This window comes from Rhinolophus hipposideros (genome assembly GCF_964194185.1).
Source record: "Rhinolophus hipposideros genome assembly, chromosome: 8".
Classification (NCBI taxonomy): Eukaryota; Metazoa; Chordata; class Mammalia; order Chiroptera; family Rhinolophidae; genus Rhinolophus; species Rhinolophus hipposideros.
In genome coordinates, this window is record NC_138054.1 from 77,445,924 (window position 1) to 77,463,392 (window position 17,469).

At 47.8% G+C, this 17,469-nt stretch overlaps 1 protein-coding gene across 2 annotated transcripts in view; it reads right to left on the reverse strand.

The window, feature by feature from the left end:
* Window positions 1-4,803: 4,803 nt before the first annotated feature.
* Window positions 4,804-17,469, reverse strand: part of ARID1A (AT-rich interaction domain 1A) — a 65,961-nt gene continuing 53,295 nt past the window's right edge. Inside the window, exons 11-20 of one of the 2 annotated variants that reach the window (XM_081057314.1) lie at window positions 16,625-16,834; window positions 13,946-14,153; window positions 12,672-12,804; window positions 12,325-12,497; window positions 11,812-11,962; window positions 11,597-11,731; window positions 11,420-11,516; window positions 10,067-10,958; window positions 9,600-9,730; window positions 4,804-7,866 (exon numbers count right to left, since the gene is read on the reverse strand). In XM_081057314.1, coding sequence (XP_080913440.1) covers window positions 6,139-7,866; window positions 9,600-9,730; window positions 10,067-10,958; window positions 11,420-11,516; window positions 11,597-11,731; window positions 11,812-11,962; window positions 12,325-12,497; window positions 12,672-12,804; window positions 13,946-14,153; window positions 16,625-16,834 — 3,858 coding nt within the window. In that variant the 3' untranslated portion in view covers window positions 4,804-6,138. Of the gene's footprint in view, window positions 7,867-9,599; window positions 9,731-10,066; window positions 10,959-11,419; window positions 11,517-11,596; window positions 11,732-11,811; window positions 11,963-12,324; window positions 12,501-12,671; window positions 12,805-13,945; window positions 14,154-16,624; window positions 16,835-17,469 lie in introns of both variants that reach the window. The other variant, XM_081057313.1, reaches the window with a different exon arrangement.

The window sequence follows — 17,469 nt, forward strand, 5'->3', positions numbered from 1 at the left end:
TGGGGCCTAGAACTCCGCGAGGCTCCAAGCAGCACTCTGTTTGCAAAGACAAAACTGAGAAATGAACTGTCCTTGGTTTGCGAAGTCACAGGGGAAAAAGACATGCATTCTTAAGGTTCTCTCTGTCCACGCCAAATTCCTTCAAAAATCTATTTGTAAAAAGGACAGGGGGTCTCTTGTGACAAGTCAGAATGTTTTCTAAAAGCTCAACTGTCACCCTTTAGAGGTAGGACTTTGTCCAGATCTTCAGTTCTACTTTCCTGCCATTTCTCCTTCCTTTCCTTCTCTGCTACCCACCCCCTCCTCTTCCGCTCTGTTTCCTGTTTCATTTTTCTGGCTCCTGCTCCGACAGGAAAACAAGGAAGCTGAATCTTGCGCTCTCAAAGCCCTGGCTTGTCAGAATGGAAGAAGACTAGGTGGGATGGGAGGGCGTTCTGGGCCTCTAAGGCTGAGTAAGTAGTGGAGGAGGCAGCTCTCTCCAGTCTGCGTTTAGAATCAGCAGTTAAAATGGAGCCTGCATCTACACAGGGAGGCAGCTGAGCCACCAGCGCTGTGGGGAAAGCCAGGGAGACAGAGACACATCCCAGGGCTCCAGAAAGACCCTACCCCACCCAGCTAGTTCCATTAAGAAACAACTATCCCACGCCACCAAGAAACAATTTCATAATAGAAATCCCTGAGCTAAACAATGCAAGCAATCACTATTTCTAGAATCCTAGAATGTAAGAGTTACATTTGTTTCTTGAACTTGCCTGGCTCTTTTGCTGTTACTCCTGCTTGAAACACATTACTTACTGCCCAACCACCCTTGGGCCAGCCCACTGCATGGAATTTCAGCTGAATATCACTTCCTCAGAGAAGCGCTCCCTAACTACCCAGCTACAACCACCACCCTGTACTATCCTATCACCTTGTTTTGTTTTCTTCATAGCATTTATCACCACCTGGTTGTCCTGTCCATGAATTTCACTTGTTTCATCATGTGGTTTCCTATTATGGAATGTAAACATTACGAGAGTGGGGGCCTTGTTCAAAGTATTACTAGCACTTAGAACAGTGCTTTGCACGATATGTATGTGCTTAATAAAGATCTGGTGAATAAATCAATTTGTTTAATCTGATACCTATATTTTATGGATGCGGGAACTAAGACTCAGAAAGAGGAAATGACTGGCCTGAAGTTACACAACTAGTGACAGGAATGGGACTTGAATTCAGGTGTCCAGCCTCCCAGGCTGTTTTTTTCTACCACTCCACATTATTTTTTCTCAGGTTTACCTCTTTCCCTCTCTTCCTTTTTTTCCACACAATTAAGTCTTTACAGGCTATGCCAAGACTACTACACAGGGCACACCATGTCCTACCTATTCTTTCTTCCACGAAATTCCTATTTTACCTGCTTGATTTATTCAACAAAATAGGAGTGCTTACTACGGGACGGGATGAGGATGTAACACTGAGCAAGACAGACACAGGCCTTTTCCTCGTGGAGATAATGTCTTCCTTGTGGATTTTATAGTACCTGTCGTCATAAAGTGCTCAGTAAAGGATGGCTGTTGTAACTCCCTGAATGAAAAGGGGAGCAACTGATTTTCCAACTGTGGAGAAGTCTGGTGGTTCTCTGGAGCATTCCCCTCCCTGAAGCAACCTGACAATTATGTAGCTGCCTTGCTTTGCTCCTGCCACCACATCTGGAAATGGCCTTGGCCTCAGACAGGGCAGAGGAACAGACCAGTATACCTATTCTCAGTAGCTCAGTTTCTAGACACTAAACTTTCCATGACCCCAAACCTATGGGAATGTTGGAGAAACTGACCCTGATCTGGAATGTTGGCTTTGAGGCCATGCGATTTTGGGACAAAAGTGAACACATAGGTCTCTGATACCTGGCACTGCCAACCGTCAGCAGGCAGGGTTAATGCCTGTAATGACAGGCAGCTGTACCTTACAAGTTTACGCTGCTTCTTTTCGCTGTGGGTAAACGGCATTCATTGGCAGTTTCCAAGGATGCTGGGTGATATTTACATCCATCCTGACACCTGGGGTGGCACCAATCAGGTCTTGGACATTTACCAAAAGCCTATGTTTGGGGCCGGTGCTTTGGGCCTCTGCAGAATCAAATGAAGACGCCCATCCACCTCAGGACAAAGACCCTGCCCTATCTCCTAAATTGCAGGACTCAAACACTGATCCTTTAAAGGCCATGGACACTCGATATTTTTCACTGTTTCTTTGGTGTTTGCCTTTCAGTTAGAAAACCTTGACCCCACTGAGAGGCCTAGTGGGAAGGACCTTAACCACTGTGGGTGGCAGTGGCTGCAAAGCAAAAGAGCCAATGAGGCTGAGAGTATTGTTTAGGCCAGACTTGGCTGCTCTCCAGCTATGAAAGAAGGTGAAGGTCATTTGGGGGGTGGGGAGGGAGGAGCCTGGGAAAAGAACTACTGGCCACACCCCTGGGTTCTCTACTGGCAAGGTTCTATTTACTTCTCAAAAGCAAATTACTAACAGCTCAGTGGCTTGGGCCAGTGGTAACTCCAATCAGAAACTGGAGACCAGGCTAGGCTCCTTCCGCATTGCAGGAGAGCAGATGAAAGGAACCCAGGAAACCAAACTCCTAGGTAATGCTCCACACACAGCCCAGAAATGCACTTTCTACACTTGAAAGTGAAGTTCAAGAGACCCAGAGCAAAAATAGCCATTAGCAACCTTGCTCATCAAAATACAGATTATGAAAAGCTTCCCATTTAGTTTTTTCCAGAAGTGTCCTAGGAAGGCATCTTGGTTGATGAGTTATCCAACTGTCTCCATCTCCCCCTCTCTCAATAGAGAAATACTGATTATTCATTCCTGTCCCAGACCCAAATATTAACAACCACTCCTCCTTTGATGAACACTTGAAATTCTTGGGACAGTTTTAACTCATGCTAAATAACGACAAAAACAAATCTTGCTTGCTGAGCTCCACAGCGAGATCGTTACTCCTGGTTGTCCTGTGACCCAGGAAGGAGGCAGTGTGGTGTATTAGGAAGAGCATGGGCCTTAGGAGTCAGGGGACCTCGCGTGGTGTGTGAGCTCATACAAGCTACTTTCCTCGACTATAAAATGGGAACGAGAATAGTGATCTCACAGGCATGGATGGGACTGTTTGTAGGATTACTTGGTGTACTATCTCTGGTACACATGTCGGTACTCAATAAAGACGTTGTTTCATGTTTCACTTCTAAGTGTCCAGAGTAATAGCATTTCTCTGTTACTGCTTCTGATTTCCCCATTGTTTCCCTAAGGAAGGGGATGAACAAAGAAGCTATATAATGCAACATTAGCCTTATAAAAGGAACTGCATCTGGCCAACATCTACATTTCATTCAACAATTATGTGCCAGGCTGTGCTGTAGGACAGGGATATAGCAGTGAATAAAATAAATAGCGCTGCCCTCAGAGGGCTTACATTCCAGTGGAAGATGACAGGTAAGTAAGTACAATATACAATGGACCAGATGAAATTAAGTGCAAATGTGATTGGGGTTTAAAAAGTTTAAAAATAATTGCAAAAACCCCAAGTACTTTTGCACCAACCTAATAGTTAAGTACTACAAAGAAAAACAAGGCAGAGGAACGGATTACTATTTTAAATAAGGTGGCCAGGGAAAGGTTCACTGATACAATATTTGAACAAAGACTTGAAAATGAGGGCTTGAACCATGCAGGTAACTGGTGAGAGTATTCTGGACAGAGCAAAGACCCCAGGTGGGAACAGCCCTGTATAGTGGAGTGAGCAATGGGTGAGAAAGAAGAGAGGACCCAAGAAGTAACAGCAAGGTAGGTAACTGAGGGCTTTGTAGGTCATTATAATGATGTGGACTTTCACTTACAGTGAGAAGCACTGAAGGATTTTGATCTGACTTAGGTTTTAAAGGGAACATTCCGGTTGCTATGTTGAGAAAAGGTTCAACTAGGCCAAGCAGAAGTCAGTTTGTAGGCTATTTCAAGAAAGGTCTAGTGTCTTGAACTACGGTGGTAGGGGCTGGACTGGATTATTTTTTGAAGTGCTAACAGACCGGATGTTGAAACGAAAGTCAAGTCCAAATGACGGAGTTGCCATTTATGGAGAAAACTATAGGAGAAGCAGGTTTCTAGGGGAAGATGGCATTTTAATTTGGGTGTGTTCAAATTAAACTTCCACAAATATATGGTGATGGAAGGAGAACTGACTCTGGGTGGTGAACACACAATGGGATTTATAGATGATATAATACAGAACTGTACACCTGAAATCTATGTAATTTGATTAACAATTGTCACCCCAATAAATTAAAAAGAAAAAAAAAAAAGACAACTTCCAAACAGATGCCAAGAAGGCAGCTGAATGCTCTGATCTGGAATCAGGGCAGTTACTCTGGAGAAATTAATGGTTAAGTTGGAGGGTCCCTCCAGAGATATGGTTGTCTCATTGTTAACAATTTCTGAGAAAAACAGATCATCCCCTTGTCAACTATTTCCAAGTTTTTTCCTAGAGTATCGTCAAATTCTTTGGCTTATTCAAACCCACTTTTTCAAAAGGCTAACATGCTTTTTATGCCTAGAACTTCTTCTTGCAGGCAAAATCATCTCAACTTTCTTAAATTTAGACTTACACTGTAGAAGGTAGAGTGAAATATGGTACAGAAACGAGAGTCCAGGGTGCCACCATTTAGGGGAGAGAGCACACCAACGGAGAGTTGCAAGAACAGGACCAGCTCCTCACACCCCAAAAAGGTCGAGCTTTCAGTTTGGAAACAATAAAAAGCCTCACAAACGTCTTACCAAGATTTAATGTACATTTATTCTTAACACGTGGAACATATAGTATAAAGATTTCATACTGAATAAATGATATTCATTAAGCCAAAAAAGGAAAAAAGGAGGAATTTACATCAAGTTTTAGCTACATTGTTTGAAATACAAATATGCAGATTTTATCACTGAAAAAATCTCAATTGTGTTTCTCCATTAGGAACTTCAACTGAACCTAGAACTTTTCCACACCTCGATTAGAAAGAAAACAAAACAAAACAAAACAAAAACCCAGAAAAAAATAAACTATAAGTTGATTGGCTGCTGAGACAGCAAGGACTTTTTACAGAGACCTGTACAGCATCGCGCCAAGAGGGGCGACGTCTGGCAAGAGATTAAATAGCTGTGTCTCGCTTTGTGCAGGTCACCAACTTGTTAACTCGTCATACTATAAATGGGTAGCTGGAAGGGGGACCAAACTGTGGGGATCCAAGTGTATGTGCAATGTACAACGTCATATATATACACACATGGCAGCACAGCCGCTGCAGCCTAAGGTTAAAACCAGTTCTAAGAGGTGATCTCAGGGTTATTCATACAATCAAGGAGGAGAGAAAGAGGTCAGGGTGTTGTAGGTTCACACATGATACTTTGGGGGAAAAGCCTTTTTTTTTTTTCTCCTCAACGTTTAACTAAAAACATTTTTAAAAACTACAGCTTGCTGCTGACCCAGCGTTTTTTTCTCGTTTCCATGTGAGACATTATTATTACAGTATGTTTACAGTATCAGGTGTACAGTACAGTACATGAAAGGGTCTACACTCTACTGCACAGGCCTCTCCAGTGAACAGGGTCTGTCCACAACTGCGAACTTCTCGGCTCCTGCAAGATTGTGAATGTACAACAATAAACCACATACAGTTCAGCAGTAACCTTTTTGTCCTTCAGGGTTTTTTTTTTTGTATTTTTTTCTTTTTTTCTTTTTTTTACCATTAAAAACAGTTATGAAATGTGGCCTCCCGTTGATGCAAGGATCGGGAAAACCATTTTTATTTTTTTTCCCCAAACTCACTGTAAACGACAGTAACTTTGGTTAAAATAAAAAAGTCTTCTATGTAGGCAGAGCTTTGTCTTTTCAAATAGGGTACGGTCCTGAGGGGAGTAAGGTGAGGACAGGAACAGAAAGGTAGAAAGATGGGGGTGGGAGGGGAGAGAAATAGGAGACACTTTTTACCCAAGGGAGAAGCTGGACAGCACAGGGTAAACTGGATTCTGAGGTGGTTTTGCATAAATAAAGGGCAACAGTCAGTTTCTAAGTTCTCCACACACGCACACACACACAGGGAGGGAGGTGTCCCACGGCTGTCATGACTGGCCAATCAAAAACAGTACATCACAAATGACTTGTGAAACCAATGAGTTCATCAACGGCGATACCGAGATGTCCAAGAGCCGTGACTCGTACAGCGTGAACTCTGAGTGGTTCTCGTCCACCTTGGCCAGCGCCAGCAGTGCGCGGGCAGCCCGCCGCATCATGTCCACACTAGTTGGCTCAAAGGGCGGGTTCTGCATGTGGAGCAGGCTGGCCTGGCTCTGCTGGAACTGCGTGGCGGCAAGGCTGTCCTCCAGGAAGCCCAGGAGGTTGCCGATGCTGCCCTTCTGCACTGCGATGGCACGGGCTGCCAGGCTGTCGCCCTGCGCCAGGTTGGCCAGCAGTACCACAGCCATCTCCCGGCATACCGGGTTCTTTCGGTCACTGAGGAAACGCACCATGGTGCTATACAACTTCTCCAGGCGGCTGAAGGGGGGCGTGGCCAGGATCAGGTCCACATTGTTGTCCTGGATGCTGAGTTTGCTGAGGGTTTCCAAGACCAGTCTCTGCGGGGAGAGGACAGCGTTGGGGCCCAGGGTGGAGAAGGGGTCCTGGGCTTCAGCTGAAGGGCAGACTGCCCAGTGTAGGAGTCCGTCCAGGACAGGCAGGCAAATGCTCTCAGGGTATGGGGAGAGGTCCAACTGCCCCGAGATGTTGGCAAGAGTGACCAAGGTGTTTTCCCGGAGCATCTCCAAGCAGTCCCACCACCACTCCACTTTGTTGCAGCTCACCCCTTGGTCCTGCTCCTCCTCCTTCTCGTAAGTTAGTGGCGCCTGCTTCCGTTCTGGATGCTTGTGGTGTAGAAGGATCAGCTTGCCCAGGATCAGCAGCAGGCCCGGGTGTTTGGACATCTCAAAGTCGTTGCCTGGCACAAATGACAGGCTTCGGATGGTATTGGAGACACAGACGCAGCGCTTGGCCAGGGAATCCTGCCAGTCCAGAAGGGTGCACAGTGGGGTCTCATCTTTACTGTGGGGTTCATCCTCTAGGATCTTGATGTTCCGGTGGCTCTGTGCCGGGCTGATGCCGAATGGAAACTTGCTGCTCTCCTTGGTGGCCTCTGCGTTCTTAGCTCCCTCCTCGGTCAATGTGCTAGACCGGGTGGACAACATGTCATCCATAGTGGCTGTGATCCGTTTTTCGGGAGGGCCATCAGGCGGGGGGCCCTCCTGTTCGGTTGTCCCTGGTGTACCCTCTGCTGCTGTGACATGTTTCCGGGTGACTGGGAGGCAGGGCACATGAGCGGTAGGCAGCAGCTCTGTCTTGCTCTCAAAGTGGGTCTGGATATGCTCAGTGGTGTCCCCCCCACCAATCCGCCAGTGCAGGAGGCCACTGTCAAACTCCTGCACGCGCCCAAGCTTATCTGAGCAGTCCACCACGAACGGGTCGTTCTTCTGCACGATCTTGACGGGAAGCTTGTCAAACTTACTAGTAAGTTTCTCCTCACTGTTCTCTGAGGCGGCCTTGTCCTTGCCTGAAAAAGCCATCTCCTCATCATTTTCCACTACTTCCTCTTCTTCTTCCTCCTCTAGTTTAGGACCTAGAAGGTCTTCTTCTTCCTCCCCCGCTACAGGGGCTGGACTAGACGCCTTGCTGAATCTCCCAGGGTCCAGTAGTGTTCTCTGCCCTGGGTCGCCCACCTCATACTCCTTTAAAATGCCAAAGATCTCGATCAGGCAACGTCGGAAATATTCCACAAGGAGCTCTAACAAGCCTGGGAGCTAAAAGAGAAACAACAGGAAATAAATTAAGGAAGAAAAGTGGGCTAAGACGAGAATCCTTGACTTGAGAGACCTCCAAGGATCTTCTTCTATCTGATCTCCCCACTTTCTTCTAGGTCAGACATCTGTATCACTGGAGAAGGCAGAGCTGCTCCTTTCCCAAATGCTCTCCACTGAGGGAGTCATTTCATCTCTCCTATGACTGGCACAAACTTCTTTCTGCCCAACCTACCTTCACATGAGCCTGCTTCCAAGATGGAAACACTGCCCAACAAGTTCCTCACTTCACTACCAAAGCCACCATCTCTTAGCCTCCTCTTTCCCGACCAATGTCTGCCTTTCTTTACCAAGACAAGTTTCTTACCCTTTGGTCATTGTCCCTCTTAGAACACTACATCCCACTGCCAAGTGCAGCCCAAGGCTAGGCATGGTGGCATGACCCCTTCCAACATGAACCGAGAGAAGAAATGCAGTGTGGACAGATGTTCATCTGCTCTCTTCTCCAAGCTCCCCAACATTCTAGGAGGCTGGTGCTAGGGAGACCCAAATTCCAGGCTGGATCCTATATAGGCCATTTTCCTCTAGAAGAAAATACTCATCTCCAGTCAGATTAATTTCTAGTCGAATAGTATAGCAGAATGGAAAAAATAAGGCTTTAGAATTAGAAAGATCTAGGTTTGAATTCTGGCCTTCCCAGGAACTGAATGTGTGATTAATCCTCTAAGCTGTACTTTTTCCATCTTCCCATTGATAATGATGGAAATTCCTAAAATTTACAGGGGAGTTCTGAGGTCTAAATGGAATATATCAAATACCTGGAATATTGAAATTGTTCAATCAATATTTGTCCCTTTACTTTCTCATGGGAGGCAGTATTACGTAATGGACATAAAGTCAGGCTTTGGAAACAGAAAGATTCTTCTAACAGCTGTGTGAACCTAGGCAAAGGTAAGATTGAGCCCATTTACTCATCTCTAAGTGGCCACATCTGCCTCAGAAGGCTGTTGTATGACATGCAAGAAACTATGAAGTACCTCGCACAAAGTGAGGGTACGATAACTGGTAACTATTAATAACAATGCCCCCCTTAGTTAGCTCCTCGATAGACGGGTTGGTTGAGAACTACTAAGGACGATCAAAACAAAGTGCAGAATGGTGCAGCAGAAAGGCTTCCCAGCTACAGGAAAACCCCGGGTGCGTATCCTGTGGAGAGAGGGTCTGGAGACTCACCTCTGCCAGAACACCGTTAAAGCATCTCCCCACACAAGCATATCTTTTTATACTTCCTGTTCTACACCTTAGGAAAATGGGATCAAAAAAGATCTCTTCTATTTAGAGTGGATAAAGTAAGAAAGGGAACAATAAAGAAACGACTCTGCTCACTGATAAAGACCATAGGTCTTGGTAGTCTAGAAAAACATGGTGTCCTCACTGATATCAACAGAATCTGCATTTCTTACCAATACCAAAAAGTTTCTCTCAAATTCCTTTTGGAGTCAATCCTGACACCTTATACAAATTATTACTGTTCTCAGCATTCTGGGCCCATGGCCAGTGGCAAGGTACTGGCACGGAATCAAAGTACTGGTAGGGAAGCTCTCAGAGATGAGCAAGGGAGAGGAGACCATGGTGGCCGGGGAGGGCTTAATTCCCTGTGTCACTTAGCACCATCTACTTCAAGAAGATCCCAGGTCCTCCCAATCTTCCAGACTTCCTCAGGCGCCTGTACTCACCTGACTGAGGTTGAAGGTCATGATACTGTTGTCATCATACAGTAGGATGTTAATGGTGTCTAATGCCCACGTGCTCTCTGCCAGCAGCCCAGACTTGAGGGACATCATTACACGCCATGCCTCTGGAGTTCCTGAAATAAAACCTCCATGTCACCTATCCACCAAACCCAAGTTGGTTGAAGGTTCCCCCAGGGCTAGCCCACCAAGTCAGGCTACTAGGAAGACAGTTCCTATCTGGGAGAAGACACACGTCAGCCCCTGATGGCTCGCTCAGGACATCACTGCATGGTGAGTCCTTTAAGTAAAAGCTTGAAATCAGCTAACTCCTTCCTTACCCAAATGTCTTTGGCTCTATTTTAGTCAACACTGGACCAGATTTTACCTCATCCAGAATATCAGGATGGAGAGAGAACACTGGACAAGATGTAAAGGGGCGGTTAACAACACCGTCATGGAGGTCTCCGTACCGATGTCTTTCATGGTGAGTCGCCTCCTCTGCTTCAACACAGGCTGCGTGGCTTCAACAGAGCCAGGTGGGAAGGTGATGTCCCGCCGAATCATGGGGGGCTGCACAGGGGCAGGTGCGATGTGCGAGGCAGGTACTGGAGGTCCTGCCTTCTGCATCTTCATCCCAGAGTGCAGGAATGGAGACTTGCTGGGAGAGGTGCGGTTCTCCATTGGCCGAGGCAGGGGGGCAGGGCTGGATACCTGAGGAATGTGATTCTGCATGCTTGGCGGGGGCTGGTAGTTGGATGGAGGGGGCCTTGTCATGGGGGGTACGGGGGCAGAGGGACCATATGGGGGCTGGCGTGTGCTGTGGGAAGGCCATGGGCCTTCATGGTTGGCCCTCTGATCCGTGTGCAGCATTTCATCTGTTCGGTTCACGCCATGATAGGCAGGGCCCTGGGGGGCAGACCCTGTGCTCTGCCTGTTGGCGTAATTGTAGGTCATGTCATTACGCCCCTGCCACATGGTGCCCTGCTGAGCAACCTCCGGTGATGCCTGTATAGGACCACCCATCATTTGTGGTGGCATGTTCTGCTGGGCACTGGAGCCAGGGGGTGCAGAGACACGGTCTCGGCCAAACTGGAATGGAAACTGGTTCTGGGGACCACTTGCTGGTCGGCGCTCAGTAGCAGTGGTGGCAGTGGTGGGATAGGCGTTGCCATACTGGTTGTATACATCTTGCTGAGGGGAAGGCTGGGCAGCTTGTTGCTGGCTGGTGGGCTGAGGCTGGGCTGGGGGTAACTGCTGCTGCTGAGGCTGCCCCTGCCCCGTGCTGTATGGCACACTGTACATCTCCCCGTCGTGCCGCTTGGCAGGAGGGCCATATGTGGCATCCATCGGCCGCTTGTAATTCTAAGACAGGGACAAGCAGAGTTGGGGAAGTTAATACTTTGCACTCAGGGAATAAAGACCACAGCTGCTAAGATAGCTACACCAGACACTCGCTGGACTTTCTTCTGTCCCTCTAGAAGGAACACAGACTCCAAGGGAACAAAGGAATCATCTTTCAAAATTGTGTCTGAAAGCAAGAATCATTCTCTATACCCTGCTGGCTCTCCCTTGCTCTAAGTAGAAAACCACAGAAAAGTTAAGAAACAAAACAAAAAAATCAAAAATCAAAATAAGGCCAATTTCTAGCCCTTCTGGAGAACTAGAGACTGGACTGGACTTAAACAGGTGAGAGACGGAGGCAGAACTGGCTACTTGGGTGGGAGACGACCGGCAAAGTATCTAAAACGAGTGCCTCAGATTTTCCAGCTGTTTTCCAGCTGGCTCTCGAGGCGCACCCGTGTTACTTTACCCCATAGCCTCACCTGCTGCTGCTGCTGATACATTGTGGTCTGCTGGCTGGGGAAGGGGCTGCCGGAAGGGGTGCCTTGAGTGGAGAACTGATTGCCATAGGAATCATGTCTGCAGGAGGGAGAGGAACAGGATCAGGACGGGACGGCAAAGCCTGAGCCACAGCAGCACTGAGGCCAGGCTTCACTCACCGTTGCTGCTGCTGCTGTTGCTGTGGGGGATAGCGGCTGGGAGAATACATCCCCGAGTCGGGGTTAGAAGGCATGAGATTCGGCTGCGGGGCTCCAGTGCCCATGTTTCCCTCCGGTCCTATTCCAGGCTCAGTCCTAAACACAATGGGAGAAACAGACTGAGTCCACTATAGCTGTGGGGTCATGGGGTGCGGCAGGAGGAGGGCCACGCTTACCTCACTCGGTCATAAGGACCTCCATAGGGATAGTGCTGTCGTGGTCCCATCGCCACATTTCCCAGCCCAGGGCCGGCAGCTCGGCTGTAGGGGTCCCCCATCCCGCCGTTGGGGCCCTGCCCTGAGGACATGAAGGGATCACTCCCTGGAGCTAAGTGCAGAAAGGCAGGCAATTGAGTGAAATGGTAGGTGAGCAGGACTACAGTCTACTTTGCTTGCCCCAAAGACCCATGCCCTCTTCAGAGCTCAGGTTTGTTCATTTTGTTCTCCTTACAGGCCCAAAACAGAGATCTAAAGAGGCCCCAACCAGCAGAGAACGTACTTGTTAAGGGGTGACAAACTGAGGCCAGGGAGAGGAAGACAAGAAAGGAGGGAGGGATCAGAGGGGTGATTAGGTCTGAAAATGCCTTATCTCAGACAACGGCTTGATAAGAACCCTGAACCACTCTCAAGATATCCCCCTACTTCCCTGGCTCTGTCCTCAAGGGCACAAGGCCAATAGCAATTGGTCACCTTTCCTCATGCTGCCATAAGGATCCTTATTTGGCTCGTAGGACATGCGCCCCATCATGTCAGAGGTATTCATACTGGGCTGGTACCCAGGGTTTGGAGTCATGGAATTCCGCTTCTGGAATGTGGGGTCACTTCCATCAGGAAAAGCATCCTGGATCCCAACCGAATTGCTCCTGCTCCAGAGCGAGGAAAGTCAATTAAACCCCAAATAAAGCAATTCCTCCGATAATGCAGGGAACATGGGACTCCCTGGTGGGGCAGGCAGAGCAGGGACCACACCAGCCTGCACAGCTCATGCACTTGTGCCCAGGTTCTCCCAAACCACCCACCCCTGCTTGTGGCCTTACCTCATGCCTGGCAAAGGGGGGATCTGACTGTGTGGGGTGGATGCTGGAGTTGGTGGCTTCAGGTCTCCGCCTTCTGCCATGGAACTGCTTGTTGACTGAGGTGTCTGTGGCCCCTGCATAGACCCTGATCCCGCTGTGGACAGAGATGTGGGGTGAGCAGGAAAGTTTAGCTCCCACAGAAACACATGCCCTAGTATCTCGTCAGCAAAGATTGTTATAAGGCTAAGCTAGGGTTCTTTAAAGCCTCAATCACCCTTCTCCGCAGGGAATCTGCAAAGCCAGGTAACAAACGAGGGAGTTTGAGGGCTCTATCACTCCTTGCGGTTTTACACCTGGAGAACAGGGGTGGTGTGGCAATGCCATCCCCATGCTGGTAATTCCTTGAGTCTCTGCTCGCTTCCCTGATTACTTCTCTCTACTTCAAGGCCGCTGTCTAACCTATTCAGCCCCCTAATGCTGGTGCTGAAGCTCCCAGTCACACAGCGCCTGGAATCATGGGTAGGAAGGTTTCATCTTGCCCCAAACCTGCAATGCACGTTATAAACCTAGGAGCTCCTATTCTCAAGCATCTAACCCAGTTTCACCACTCAGGTTCAAATGTTCCTTTAAGCTAAGCACAGAACTACTAGTCATTAATGTTTCCATTAGTTACCATTCCGAGTAGCAAATATCCCACTGCTTGGGCCTCCCCGGATGATGACTCATCTCAGGCACTCACTACACCCTCACAGGTCAACATCAGGGCACACGTGTTTACACCCACCTTCTAGGAGCCCTGGCCTTCTTCCCTCCCCAGGCTTGCCCAGTCCCCAGCCTACTCTCAGAAAGGAGGGTGGCAGAGGCACTCCCATCAGTGTTCCATTCATATCCCTTCCCCACCCCCCTCCTTCCCATTCATCACCATCTCAGCTCCCTGGGGAATTCAGGGCTCTAGTCTGAGCTGCATTCTAAGGCGCTGACATCAGTGGGCCAAAGCTCCCAGATGGCCCTGCCTCACTGCTACTTGTCAGATTTTCCCTCCCATTCACTAGTTTACAAACATTTGGCAAGATGCCAGGTACACAATGAAAATTAAAACTTAAGGGCTGCTACAAACTACCTCCCAAGGGAGTCCCCGCTGCCTGCTTTTTAATCTGCCAACCTGTCACACCCTTTGGTAGGACAGGGCAGAGTATACCATGCCTGCTGGCAGGAGCCGCTGAACAAGGAGCCTGGACCCTTGAATGTTACCCTTGAAGAGTAAACCTTGGTGGAGCCGTTCACACAATCCCTACCTGGAGAGGGAGGCTGGATCTTGGGCTGGGACTTCTTGGAATCAGCAGCTGCAAAGATGTCCGGGGGAGGGTCTTCTCCCCGTTCAATCTTGCACTCAAAGGCATAGAGACACTGGATATACTGCTTTTTCAAGGAGCTGGCAGCACTGCTTGAGGTGCCGACATTGAGGTTTGTGGCAAGTTCCCGCCATTTTTTGTTCTTGTTGACCTGCACAACCAACCAGAGGAGTCAGGGTATATCTTCCATCTATCTGGGCTTCCTGTCCACAAGTCCCAAAGCCCATCAGGCTACCAGGTACGCATCTCTTATAGAATCATAATTCTCAGTTAACTACTCAAGTCGACCCTGTGTGGTGGATAGTCCACAGCAAACACTAAATCCATGGCTGGCTTCCCTTTACCCTCGTCAGGCTCTGCCCACAGATCATCGCAACTATCAGACAGCGTTTATTCAAATTAGGGCAAATGTCACATCACCATTAGAGGAACAGAATTCAGAAGGTAGGGTCTTTGCTTCCTTTACACAAGTGTACTGGTGAAAAAAGACGTGCAGATCACCATCAGATCCAAATCCTATTTTAAATGCACCAATAAAAATTAACATTTGATAAAATGGAGACGTGGTAATATCAATGACCACCCTGTCTGGCTTTGTCAAATGGGGGTTTTTCACATCTGATTATTTTTTCAATGTAGGGCTCCTTGCAAATCTGATATTCTTGTGCCACTATTCCCCTACATCTCAGTGACAGATAACCAGGCCCCTTTCCCACAAAAGTCACTGTCCTGACTGCCCAGGATATGCTCCAGTCCCTTGGACTTCTTCTGTCCCTACCCAGAAGTCACCAGCCTACAGTTCTGCCTCCTTTCTTCAGCTTCAGGGCACACTGCCCAACACCATCCCCCAATCCCTACAGTCACTCCTTCCGCTCTAGCCAGGCAGATCTCCTCCTTCACCTATTGTTATGCTTATTCACCCACCATGTGGTCAGCTTATCTCTCAAGGGCGGGAAGACTGGCTTTCCAGTCCCAATCCACAGAGAAAGTTCAGTATGTTGTGATACCTGTTGATCTGGTACCAGTGATACCAGAGAGAAGAGTGACAGGGAAGCAAAGAGAGGGACAACCTAGACGGAGGGAAAGTGAGTAGGAACACTTCCTAGAGCAGGTCACATCTGAGCTGAGTCTTGAAGGTTGGAGATGGCATTGGCAGGGTACATTCCAGACTCTCCCATCTCCAGGCCATCTGGGCCAGTCAACTGCAATGGCTCCACCCTCTACCTAAACCCTACTTATCCTTCAGAAAAGCTCAGGACTCTTCTTTTGCCTCTTTGGAGCCTTCTCTTCTGAACTGTCTTTAGAGTTCAAGTACATCATAGCATCTAAAAGGTTGGCATCCTTTTGCAAACTAAGACAGGCCTAGGCTTTGGGATTCCATTTGTAATTCCTCTTAGGTTCAGAAGCCCACCCAGTTAAAAGTATGCCAAATCTAACCTAATGCCTCTTTTCCCTACAAGCAAGAGAGGCTTGACTGTGAGAACGAGTAGCAGCGAGAATGGCAGAATAAGCCCAGGGTCACCTCAGAAGCCTTCTGTGGCTTTGCTTCCCACGCCACTTATGTGGCAGTGCGCACGTGTCTTGTTTTGTTTTGTTTTCCTTTGTGGGGGAGGGAAATAAAGCCTGAAGGGAGAAGGAATTCATAACTGACTGTTGGTTGGCTTCATTCCAATCACTTTCTTTTCTGCTGGTGACAGCTGTTTTCCTCTTCTGATTTAGAAGGTTTGGAATACATCCCTCCCAGCCACGCCTCCCTCTGAGCTCAGCCACAAACTCAGATCCAACAGCAGGGCTCCTGGTCTGATGACTACAGAACACACATAGGAGGAAAGTTTGCAGGCACAGTGTGCTGTCTGCCAGCGGTGTCACTGGGCTGAGTGTGAAATAAAGCTGTACGGTATCAGAGCAGGGGCAAAGCTCAGGGAGGCTCAGAGGTTTGCAGCAGAGATGAATCCAAGCACTGCAGTTTCCCATACCGGCTAACTAAACACAATCTCCCATCTACTTTTTCTTCATAAACGATTTCTATAAAATAGCTCCTAAAATCCCATCTCCACTAGGAAGCTTCCTGGAAGAGTCAGCAACTACTCTGGCTGCACCTGGACCATCTTGTGGACCAACTGATGTGGCAGAAATCTTGCCAAAAACTATGTTTATTATTTTTAGCTTGACAGTCTAGCCAGGTACACACTGTCCCTACTTTACAAATAAGAAACATTAGGTGTCAGAGTGGTTATACACCTTCATTAAGGTCACATATGTTTTAAGTGGCTAAGACAGGATTCAAAACCAGGCCTAGTTCTCCAAATCTTGCCCTTGTCTACTATGCCAAACCACCTCCTATGGAATCAGAACGCCCACGGACTTTCCACATCTTTGCAACCAGGTAGCACCCTAGACAGATGGTAAACAATGCTAATACTTCATACGGCCTAGGAAAGTTTCAGCCTCCTGCCTTGGCCTTAACTTCTGGAAGCCCGAGCTCCCAGGTCTGTCAGTATGTGACTCAGAGAACAGGAGAGGGTAATGTCCCTGTGGGATGCATGACACCAGGTGAAACCACTGAGTACCTTGAGAGAAACTTGTTGAAAAAACGGGGGAAGCCAAGTGACAGGCACTCACCTGAGTCAATCCACCAATCTCCTTCACAGACACATAGAGGCGATAGAGGTCCAGAGGTTTCCTACCCACAGCTGGCAGATTTGTCATGCCCATGGCCTTCTCCTCCGTGAAGGCCAGATAACGGTCCACCCACATCTTCCTCTCAGGCTCACCACCCAGCTCATACAACTTGGTGATCTTCTCATTGGTTGTAGTAGAAGAACTGGATTTCTGGAAGGGGCAGGTCAAGATTCTTAGGAAACGGTCAGATTCAAAGCCTACGCTAAAGGACTCAGAAGTCCTTTGACTAGGATAGCGATACAGCTTCTTCTTTTTAAAAATTAATTAACTAATTAATTAATTTAGTGATACAGCTTCTTATTCTGGGGTAGTTCCTAACACCTGCCCTGCCTTCGCAAGGTTGAAAGGCCAAAAGGGAGCTAGACCTTCTCCCTGTAAAGGAATAAAAATAATACTGACTATATATTACACACTGGGTGCTGTGCTAGATGCCTTTACCTATTAGGCATTATAAATTATCCTCCTCTTACAAGATAAGGAAGCAGACACAAGGAGGCCATGCCCAGTATCTCATAGCTTTTAAGTAACAGGGCTGAGTGTTAAATCTTTGTTCATCTGACATTAATGTCACGACTCCCACACTATTTACCCAGAAGCCTGGACACACTATTATAAACTGTTTCAGAGAACTCAAGAAACTCAAAACGTGATCTTGAGACAATGGGGATGGACTAAAATGAAACTCTACCTCCTCTCAAGAAAGGGTCTCCCACTGGCGTGAAAGGCTTTGGATAGTATCCTAAGACAGGAGGATGGCTAAAAGGGTTTTAGAGCTAGAGGTAAAG